Genomic DNA, 12042 nt, shown 5'->3' on the forward strand with positions numbered 1-12042 from the left:
TTAAGTTACTCTACTAAAGTCTGACTACTCGAGAGATTTCTTGCATAGCATATTTATTTCATAATATTAAAACTTCATTTCTTCATTCATGAACTTTATTATCAAAGTGGAGTTTTTGTCCTTTTTTAAGTCAAGAGTGTGTGATAGGAAGCTGAGCTTTCCTCTCCTCTCTCCCTTCCTCCTGTCCTCCTCTTGCTTCTTCCCTCTCTCTCCCTTCACCTTCAAAGCACCCATGCATTTGCGCATATTTTTATTTGTATCCTTAGGTTTGAAGTTTCCTACTTTCCTCTAATATCTTGGTGTTAGTCATTCAAAACCCTTAATAACCTACCATACCTCCAAACCAGAATTGTTTTCTAAGGTGAGTTATTGTAAATATAAATCACAGAAGGAAAGACTCATCTGGCATACTTGAGATGGACATGCCACCTTTCTTTTCTTGCAGATTTACAGTAAATAAATGTCAGCTGTTTTAATATTGATGTGTGTTTTGCTTAATCTCAATGGAGAAACTTTTTCTCTTGTGGCAAAAAGTAACACATTAGATCAGATAGTAAATTTCAGAACAGGATATGATGATAGAATAAATGACAGAAGTAGACAGTAGGGTGTGGTGTACAGGGATAGGGTGAAGCTGTGTTTTTTTTTAATTAACACTTAATTGTGCATATTTATGGGGTACATGATGATGCTTCAATGCATACAATATATAGTGCTCAGATCAGGGTAATTATATTCATCATCTCCAACCTTTATTATTTCTTTGTGTTGGGAACATTCAATATGCTCTCTTCTAGCTATTTGAAAATATGCAATATATTATTGCTAACTATGATCGTTCTACAGTGCTATAGAACACTAGAAGTATTCCTCCTATATTGCTGTAATTTTGTATCTTTAAAAAAATCTCTCCACATCTCTTTTACCCTTTCCCCTTCCCAACCTCTAGTAACCACTATTCTACTCCTTAGTTCCATGAGATCAGCTTCCACATGAGTGAGAACATGCAGTGTTTAACTTCTTGGGCCTGGCTGACTTCACTTAAAGTAATGTCCTACAGGTTCACCACTCTGCCACAAGTGGGTGTGTTTCATTCTGTGTGTGGCTGAATAGTGCTCCATTGTGTGTATACACCACATTGTCTTTATTCATTCACCTGTTGTGGGACACTTAGCTTTCTTCCGTATCTTGGCTATTGCAAATATTGCTACAATTAACATGGGGTGCAGATATATCTTTGACATACTGATTTTCTTTCCTTTGGAGAAATGCTAGTGGTGGGTTTGCCAGAATCATATGGTAGTTCTATTTTTAGTTTTTTGAGAAAGCTCCATACTGTTTGCCATGGTGGCTGTACCAGGTTACATTACCACCAACAGTGTGAGTTTCCTTTCCTCTCCACCCTCACCAACATTTGTCATTTTTGGTCTATTTGGTAATAACCATTCTCACTGGGATAAGATAATATTTGCATTGCCCAATGATTAGTGATTTTAAGCATTTTTTCATATCTTTAGTCATTTGTCTTCTTTTGAGAAATGTCTGTTCAGATCATATGCCTATTTTTCAGTAGGATTTTTTTTTTTTTTTTTTTTTTTTTTTGCTGTTGAGAGATTTGAGTTCCTTGTATATACTAGTATTAATCCTTTGTCAAATGAATACTTTGAAACTTTATTTTCTCCCATTCCGTGGCTTGTCTCTTCACTCTGTTGTTTCCTTTGCTGTGCAGAACCTTTTTAGTTTGATATATCCCATTTGTTTATTTTTGCTTTTGTTATCTGTGTTTTCGAGGTCTTATTTATACAATTTTTTCTCAGACCAGTGTCCAGAACCATTGCCTCTATTTTTATCATCTAGTAGTTTTATAGTTTTGGGTCTTACATTTAGATCTTTGATCCATTTTGAGTTGAATTTTTATACAAAGTGAGAGATGGGTCCACTTTCCTTCTTCTGCAAGTGAATAGCCAGTTCTCCCAGCACCATTTATTGAAGAGAAAATGTTCTCAATGTATGTTCTTGGTCCCCTTTGTAAAAAAAAAAAAAAAAAAAAAAAAAAAAAAAGTATGTTGTCTATAGATACATAGATTAATTTCTGGGATACTTATCTTGTTTGATTAGTCTGTCTGTTTTTTGCCTGTACCATGTCATTTTGGTTACTATAACTTTGTAATATAATTTTAAATCAGGAAGTGTAATACCTTCAACTTTATTCTTGTTTCTCAGGATTGCTTTGGCTACTTGGGGCCTCATGTGGTTCTGTGCACATTTTAGGATTTTCTTTTTTATTTCTGTGAAGAATGTCATTGGTATTTTGATAGGGTTTGCATTTAATTTTTAAATCACTTTGGGGAGTATGGTCATGTTAACAGTTTTTATTTTTCCAGTCCATGAACATGTTATGTCATTCCATTGTGTCGTCGTCAATTTTTTCTACCAGTGTTTTATGGTTTTCCTTGTAGGGATCTTTCATATCCTTGGTTAAATTTATTCTAAGGGGTGTGTGTGTGTGTGTGTGTGTGTGTGTGTGTGGCTGTTGTAAATGGGATTGGTTTACTGATTTTTTTCAGCAAGTTCATTGTTCGTATTTAGAAACACTATTGATTTCTGTATGTTGATTTTGTATTCGGTAACTTTACTGAATTCATTTATCAGTTCTAAGAGTTTTTTGGTAAAGCCTTTAGGTTTTTCTATGCAAGATCATGTCATCTGCAAAAAGGGACAATTTGACTTCCTCTTTTTCAATTTGAATGTCCCTTATTTCTCTTGCCTGAGTGCTCTAGCTAGGACTTCCAGGACTGTTGGTTAAGAGTGGTGAGAGTGGGCATCCTTGTTTTGTTCCAGTTTTCAGCTCTTCCATTCAGCATAATGTTAGCTGCAGGTTTGTTATATGTGGCCTTTATTGTTTTGAAGTACTTTTCTTCTTTACCTATTCACTGAGAGTTTTTGTCGTGAAGAAGTGTTAAATTTTATTAAATGCTTTTTTTCTGAATCTATTTAGATGATCATATGGTTTTTAATTTGCCATTCTGTAAGGAATGTAATTTATTTATTTTTGCATACTGTGAATAATGGAATCGTGATTAACTAGAGTCTACTCGTTTCACCATTTGGGGCTGCATAAAGAAAAAATTGTTTTTTTAAAATGAGCAAAATAATTGTATACATTTTTATTATGCATATGAATACATACAATAATCTGAAAAATGGATTCCATGGATTTGAATTTATTTTTGTGTTATTATGGAAGTTTTCGTCTTTCAACAGGCTTTGTAACATAATGAATATCTGCTTTACACATTTATTCATAACTATTTCATTTTTTCTCTTTCATTTAAGTGATGCCTCCATCAACACAAAATGTACAGTACAGAAATAGTGTTTGATAAATGAATACAAGCTCTGGTCTCCCTGCTTCTCTCAGACCCTCACAGTTTAATCTGAGTTTCCTGTGCCAACTTTCAATATTTATATATTGCCATGATATGGTGGAGGGTGAAAACTGTGTTAGAAACTAGGACCTCTGCTTGGGGTTTTACTTGTGGACAGGTTCTGCACTGGACTAGTAGACATTGGAAATCTTCTTGTCCAAGGCTGATAGCCATCAGCCAGGAGGAGAGTGCACAGGAAATGCTCAGTTTGTCTTTTCACAGCCACTTAATGTGACTTTCTGATATTCCAGTTGATTTTTTTTTTTAATGAAATCTGCGTTTTCGACTTGGAAACTACTGGAAAACGATTCGGTTTATGATTTTAGGAAACGATTACTTATCTACTTCCAGTGCTGAAGGGGAGATCCATACACCTAGGATAAGTGTCTAGCCTTTCCATCTTCAGAGCAAATGTTATACAGCAGGGAATCGACCTTGAATAAACGACATATACCTTTTATGCAGGGCATTTTCAGAAAGTACCAAAAGTGAGATGAGACAGTTGATTCTTGAGATAAGCTAAAGGATTTGCTATTCATTCATTCATTTTTCTAAATCTTCTAACGAATGATTTCCCAAGAAAATTCTGCGTGGTTCTCACTACTTAGCTCCTCTGCAGAGCATCCTTCTTTACGCTGATTTCAAAAGTCATTGGCCTTTACCAGAAGCCTTTATGATAAATGACAAGATGAAGTTTGTATCTGCACGTCCTGCAAACGTGCTTTTGAACTCAGTGTCCATTATGGTACCTTGTTTCTTTTGTATAAAGGTCTACATCATGATTTGAGAATTCCTTCCCACGGAAATGTGTCTCTTCTGTTAAATAGACACAAATACACAATTTTGGATAAATTTGGCGTTGGAAATTAATAATTTCATCATGGTCATCTCTCATCTGAGGCAAACCGTAGCGCCAAACCGTAAAGCCAAATATGAAGGTCAAGTTTGTGACTGCCTTAATTTAACTTTGTATGTAATATTTGTCATTCTAAGTAGTCCTTAATGTTCCATGTGTTAAATTTAGCAATTATAATATGCATATAACTTATGACATTTCACCTTTAATTCTTTTGAGGTGAAACTGGAAACCTCAACCACTTCTGGTTGTCCTGGTGTTGAGTAGGGCTTGGAGGATTTCTGATGAGCTGTGCAGTAGACTCTGCAGTCAATAATACATCATTACCAAGTTAATGTGACCTCTCATTATCATCAAGAGAATGCCTTTAAATACCTCTTTAATATTTTATAACATGTTATCTTTATGTAATTTAATATATAAAATATTTGAAGGTGGTGTTCACAAGGTTGTAATAAAAATTCTTGCAGGCCATACATCCACTTAACATTTGTAGGGAGCAAGTCTACTTCTTATTGATTGTAGAGTTCTTGATAATAAGAGTTACAGGCAAAAGAACTCATTCATCTTAAATTCTTGGCCAAAAAACTTAAAAGCCATATGTGCCTGTCTTATTTTTCTTGCTTATTTTACAGAATATGAGCAATGAAAGTACTTCTGAGTCTGTGAGTCTCCAGCTTCCTTGACTGCTTCCCCTGAGTAAATAGGCTGTCACTTATCATGGACATGGACATCCCAAATTCATGGATGACATTCTTTGGAGCCATTTGGTGAAGTGACAACATAATTTTTTGCATAATTTTTTCTAGCAAACTCTGAGAATAAACTCAGAGTTTAAAAATAGCAATATGGTTTTCTTAGTTGAATAAAACTAACTCATATATGATAAAGAAGATAAATTTTCATTTTTCCTTTCAGATTAATAAAATTTTACATAATAAAATCTTTTTTTGCATTACAATTTTTCCAGCTAGAAAAGTTCAAAAAGAACTGTAACACTGCTGAAATTATTTTAAGAAATGACAAAGTTTTCTTTTTGATACATCATCACAGTTAGGCTGGTGAAAACTCCATCTAGATGGCTCGTCCATCCTTTCAACATTTGTTGCCCCTCCCCAAAAACTCCTGGAAACAATTTAAAAGAATGTTCCAGGCCCATATTTTTGGAGTAACCTGAGAAAGTCTTGTGCCCAAGTCATAAAGCATGTGTTTCTTGACAAGAAGCTTGATTCATTTACTGGAGTACAGTGTTGGAGATTAAAATCTCTGTGTAGAGAAGCATTTTTCACTGCCCTTCGTGAGTCGGTCATCACTGGGTACTCTGCAGAGGTGAAGAAAGTCTATTGAAAACTTAGGCGTTCACATTGGCACTGCCAATTTAGAGTTTCATTTGACACAGATAGCTAAATCCTGCAGCCTGTCATCACTACTATAGTAGTTTTTCTATAGTTTTGACTAAATGGTAATAAAAACAAATTTAATGACCTTTGTTTTTATCAGGTAACACAATGTAAATTCAAACAATGATTATAGGATTTATACACAGTCAACAGGAGGAGCCCCAGACAAGACACAGCCTCGGGCCAAACTGTAATGTGCTTTGCTACTGAGATGCAGTCAGCTCTCTGTGGGATTGATGCAGGTTTCCAATTGTAAGACATTCTGGTCTGTTAAGATTATATAAGCGCTGTCTGATTTATTCCTGAGTTAATTTGCTGACGTTAGTTTTAATCAGAAGATGTGTTTTGACTGGCAGTTCTTGGTGTCTATGTTCGGCTGGCATTTCTTTCTTGGTAGAGACGTTTAGGTGCCGGAGTGCTGCTCTTGCTTATCAGGATGTAAAAAGGCCATTTAAGTTCCAGAGTCACACTCAGGGGATGGATTCAGCTACACCCTGGCCTGTGGTGCGCAAGCTTCGAGTTGTTTTGGCGAATCCATTTGACTTCCATCTCAGATTATGTATTTTAGTGATACCGTTGGAGTCCACGGATCGTTAAAGTGAGCTCTTTTTGAAAATGAGCACAAACGTGGGACACACTATTCATTTCCCTCAGTTTAAAGTTCCAGAGAAAATGCAGAAACTCTCCTGTTCTTCTAGTTCACACCTTTATGAGGGGCCCATTTAACCCACTGGCAGATCCTTTTTCTTTTGAGCTCTTCACCTAATGGGAAAATGTTTACATTTACTTTCACCCATGTCCTAGCTAACAGCTTTTCTCTAAACTATCAAATACACATTCTCGTATAGATTTTAATATAGTCTCTGCTACATTGTTTTACAAAACAGTAAGTTGAACTATAAACTTAAAGTTTCAGAAACCTTTTGTTTTAAAAATAAAATTAGAGCTTATTTAATCAGATAATATCTCTCTCTATATATATATATAACCTGTATATGTATGTATGTGTGTGTGTGTATATATAGATAAATATACACAACATACATACATACACAAGTTGATAGGTTTGACAGCATGCATTTAATGTGTAACACCAAGTACACAAATACAGTCAGAGCCACGGGGAAGTTGAGTAAAAGCAGCACTCCTTTCCGGATGCCTGGAATTGAGTTTGCAGAAGGCATGATTTCAGATCACCCAGCTGCTGTTGTTTCGACACCATGCAAACTACCTGAAAAGAAAAAATTCTCTCTTGATGTAGGCAGTTTTCCCTTAAGATTTGTCACGTTATCTTTTGATCATGTGTCAAAAGATCATGTGTTATCGTGGTGGTAAGCAAACCTCGATTCTGTTTCTAGGTTGCCTGTTCCGGAGGCAGTGAGGCAGTGAGTGGGGACTGAGGGAGTGACTGAGCAGAGTTGTGGGGTCGGCTGCGGGTCTGCACTGTTAGGCGGGTTAGCCATCCTCCACTGTGGAAGCTGAGTGTAAGCTGTGGAAGAAGCTGAGACGTGTGTTGGCTGAGTGTACATGATACCATCCTCTAAACCACACTAGAGCAAACGCCCACTCACCTTCCCTCCAGTTTCAGAGCTAAATACCGCCCAGAGCCCCATGCCCTGTGCCTGCCCCTTCTCTCCTGAGTTCAGTGAGAACCATGCTTTTGCTTTTCTCTACAGTTCAGCCACATATGTGTCCCCAAACATCACATTGTTTAGTTTTGCTTGGTTTTGAACTTCACAGTAATTAAGATCATACCATATGTCTTCTTTGCCTTACATTCTCTGCTCAGTGTCTAGTCAGACACGCACAGGTGTTGACGTGGCATGTGGTCTGAATTTTGACCCTGAGGTCCAGAATTTTCACCTGTGGGGTGATGAGTATGCCTTACACATGGGGTTGTGATGTGGTTTAAATAAGTCCATAAGGACTATGAAGGTTGTCTGACCTGTAAGAAATGCTCAGTAATTTTAGTCATTATTAATTCAAATAAATAATAAAATCTAACTCAATATTAAGACTTGGTAACAAATATTATCATTATATAACACTATCCACATGCATATGTGAATAAATATTTAACAAATGTCTTAACTTTACAAATTCTAATTAATTTTCAAGAAAACACAATTATGTTCATGATAACACAGTTGTGTTCCAAACCTTGATTACATTACCTTTACATGACCTCAGATAACCCTATAATTACTTTATCTTGAAAAAGCAAATATAATGAAACAAAATATCACCTCATTATAACATTTTGTAGGAGTTTGAATATTTATATGGATTAAAATGCATTATGCTATATTTCCACTTTGTATAATGAGGCAGTGGCTGTATTACCATAGGGATTAACTAGAATCACTTTTCAGCTAAAATCAACAAACCTTGCCTAATCTGACCAAATTCATTTTATTTAGGGGCGTTAAATTTTTGAATTAAAATCGAACTTTCATGATTTTATCACCCATTTTACCACTTTTTAATTTTTTTTAAGGCTAAAAGTGTCCGTCAGGTGAAAAACATTTCACAGATCTAGCTGGAAAGTATTTGTAATTGCCTTTCACTTAATAACTGGGAATGACTCTCCTTCCTTCTCCCTTTCACTGAACCAAAATTGCTTAAGAAGGTTGATTTTAAGCCAACATTTCACAGGGTTCACACTTTTGTAATGTTGTTTGTGAACTTTAGCTGTTAATAACTACATGGAGCTCCATGATGTGCTCTTTCTCTGCTGTCTTTGTTTCTTAAGCTACATTTAGGACCGAAGCACAATGATGACTTAAAATTCCATGAAAGTTTTGATAACGCTTGAACTAAGTTAGCTTAAAGCCATTTCAAGTCAGTATATTTAAGAACCTTGAGCATTCTGGAAATAATGAAATTATGGTTTACTATAAATTCAGTTATCAGTAGTTTTAATGACCCAGGTTATTGCCACAAACAGAGGAAAGAGGAAACAAAATCTAAGAAACCAATGAACAAAGAAACAGCGATTTCACACAATGTTTTTCTACCTGAAGGACTCTGGTGGGGCATGAGGAAAGGCTGGACTTCCCTTTGTCCGGCCGTCACATGCTTAACCCGAGTGTCGGCTCCAGAACTGAGGGAACCTAATTGTTACCCACAGCAAGAGGAGGGAGAAAGTGGAGGCAAGAAAATGAAGAATAAACCAACAAGCATGTCTCACTACATTAAAATTATTGTTTTCCTGCTGTTTAAACTCCTAAGTTTTAGTTAAGGAAGGATTTCCGTGTCTTCTTTAAGGATTTTAATTTGATCCTTTAATTTTCTGCAAAAACTGCCGAAAGTGTATGCCAATGTTTGCTATTTACCTAGACTGCTGCTGGCATTTTAATTTCATTACTTGAGAATTTATAACATCATGTTTTTGCACACACAACAATTATGTGGCGGCTCCTTAGGGCCTCACTGTCTCACTGCCTCAGTGCCCAGAGGCCTCCAAACTTGCGGGACCTGCAGAGCCTGGAGCTCTCCCAGTCAGAGGCAAGTAAGGAGCAGCCAGCCCTGGGATCCCTGCTTCTCCCAGATCGAGGTCCCTGGGTGGCTTCAAATCAAAATGGAAGACGTATTGACTCAGCTGTCCAGGACGCTCTTCAGGGTCTGTGAAATGTTTTAATGAGGCGGACTTCCCTCCAAGTAAGCACTGCTATGCTCCCCATGGGCGTGCTGGGTGAGGAGGCCTGGCACGCAGACAGACGCTGGGCTGCAATTCATCGTCATCTCATTAAACCCCAGGTCCTGCAGAAAAGCCCGAGTCCAGGGAGGCTGCCGACTCACCGGCTCAGCACTGCCCTATGTGAGTTTTTCTGCCATCTGGAGGCGGCTTTTGACCAATTCTAGAGCAAAATAGACCTCACTGTATTAGTTCCAGACAAGAAATGGCAGCTCCATTCTGAAAACTCTAGACACCATTATTTTCAGGGAATTTGGTTATGCATTTTGGTGCCTGGATCTGGACAGTCATTTTTGTCTGCTGTTCTGTGGGATCTCAGACTCCCATGTGGCTTGTTGACAAAACAAAATGCTGCTTTCTGCTTTAGGTTAGAAGAGTCAGATGCGTCTTCACTGACCTTCATCAAACAAAGAGATTAAGTCATTTATTGTGAGTGATTACCATGCATATCATTTTAAAAACACATTACCTCGGCCGGACGTGCTGACTCACACCTGTAATCCCAGCACTCTGGGAGGCCGAGGTGGGCAGATCACCTGAGGTTAGGAGTTCAAGACCAGCCTGGCCAACATGGCAAAATCCTGTCTCTACTAAAAATACAAAAAAATTAGCAGGGTGTGGTGGTGCACATCTGTAATCCCAGCTACTCGGGAGGCTGAGGCAAAAGAATCATTCGAACCCAGGAGGCAGAGGTCGCAGTGAGCCAGGATCGCGCCATTGCACTCCAGACTGGGCGACAAGAGCAAGACTCCATCTCAAAACAAAACAAAACAAAACAAAAAAACAAAAACATCATCTCCTGCACTGGACTTGTTTGATGACGACACTTTCCATAAGTAGCTAAAGTTTGTTTTGAAAAATCAATGCATCTAAATGCACAGAGATTTTTATTTTCTGTAGGTCCATTCAGACCGTGGGGTAAAATACTCTGATAAGAACAACCTTATCTCTATCCTGTTAGACAAGCTGAAGCTAAGTTTCTGATGCGCCAGGCAGGTGTTTAATAAAGTTGGTGCTTCTTAAACTAAACATTGAGAATTATGATGATTAATTGATTTGGACCTCGTTTTTTATCATATGCAATTTTCTGCACTTTTATAGCATCCATATTATATGATCTATATAATCACTACCACACGTGTAATTTCACATGGAATCCACATATTCTGTGTGTACTTTTTTATGTTAATCTTTGATTCCCTTAAATTTTAGGGTTGTAATGCTTCTGAGGCCCAAGCCCAGAGTCCGTTATTTCAGATAATCAATAAATGTTTTCAGGATGCAGCCCACCCTGGTGTGGCTAGAGAGGGGAAGAGCAGATGCGAAGGCGGAGAGACAGAGACAGAGAGACACAGAGACAGTGAGAGACAGAGGGGGCAGTTTGAACACAGGGAGATGGCGCAGGGGAGAAGAGCTGCCACCACTGCATGGTCCACGGCAGCTTTGCCTTGGACAGTTTCGGTGCAAATGAGAACTTTATTGGGATCACTTAGCATCAGTAGCATTGCTGTACAGAATCGGTACCATTACGTACAGTGATCTGAAAACTATAGTTTCCACACGATTTGATATTTGCTAAACACTAGGAGTAATATTTAGAATTGACATTTAATCTGTATATAGTTTGTCAAGAGCGTTCCCACTTTCGAAGAACAGGTTACTACTTGTTTTCCACTATTTAAACAAAGACTTAAAATTGAAACAAACCTATATGAAGGCAAAATTGGGGAAAAAAGCCTTAGCTTTTGTGCAGATTTGTTCGATCTTGATAGGGCTCTCTCTGCCTCTCTGACAATGGAAAGGTTAAGTGAAAACATGCTGCATGGATTATAGCCAAACTTTCTCATACAAAGTTTTTCAATTTGTTGCGTTTAATATTCTAGGTACAGTCATTTTCATTAGAGCCGTCTGTGTACGTTTGTTTGTGGGAATGAGGGAAAATGCTAAGTGACTTTGGGAATTCCTTGTTTGTTGCACATTTAGTGAAAAATGTACATCAGACTTTCCATATCCTGTAATGAAACTCTATATTAGGAGGAAGTGACATTTGTTTTCCATATTAAACAAGTCTTCTGTGACTGGAAAGCAACTCTCTTAATGCACGTAAATCAATCTAGCTTTCCTTATGAAGCAGCCGCCTGTTGCTATGTGTTGACCTTTCCCACACCCCCGTGGACACATGCACACACACATCCATGTGTACACACAGGCACACACATAACAGATTCACAGACTCAGACTCGCAAGTACCCATGCGTGCCACCCACACCCACGCATGCACACCCATCGGCACCTGCACACACACACACACATCTACTCACGTGGACACGGGCACACACACACACACGTGGTCACTTCAGCTGCTGCAAGCACTGTGCTTAAATGACTGTCATAACAAAGCATAATGTCGCTGAGATTTCTCTTAACACTGTTGCCACTTTTGCCACCCTGCAGCGGACCAGACAGGGATGTTGTTCGTAGGCGATGCTGTTCTCCAGGTCAGTAGTGTACACGTTAATCCTTAACTTGATTGCATTTTTATTTTTAACTTGTATTAATTATTATTCTCAACATTCTTACTTTGTCATCTGTTCAGGTTAATAGCATAAATGTAGAAAATGCAACTCATGAAGAAGTGGTAAGTGAATTACATTTTATATT

General features: G+C 37.8%; 1 protein-coding gene across 5 annotated transcripts in view; it reads left to right on the plus strand.

The window, feature by feature from the left end:
- The window catches only part of SNTG2 (syntrophin gamma 2), a 378883-nt gene that overhangs the window by 157694 nt on the left and 209147 nt on the right, over window positions 1-12042 (plus strand). For all 5 annotated transcript variants that reach the window (XM_038006474.2, XM_038006475.2, XM_073022727.1 and 2 more), the window contains 2 exons: window positions 11836-11879; window positions 11978-12019. In XM_038006474.2, coding sequence (XP_037862402.2) covers window positions 11836-11879; window positions 11978-12019 — 86 coding nt within the window. The remainder of the gene's footprint in view (window positions 1-11835; window positions 11880-11977; window positions 12020-12042) is intronic.

This window comes from Chlorocebus sabaeus, chromosome 14 (genome assembly GCF_047675955.1).
Source record: "Chlorocebus sabaeus isolate Y175 chromosome 14, mChlSab1.0.hap1, whole genome shotgun sequence".
NCBI classification, from domain to species: domain Eukaryota; kingdom Metazoa; phylum Chordata; class Mammalia; order Primates; family Cercopithecidae; genus Chlorocebus; species Chlorocebus sabaeus.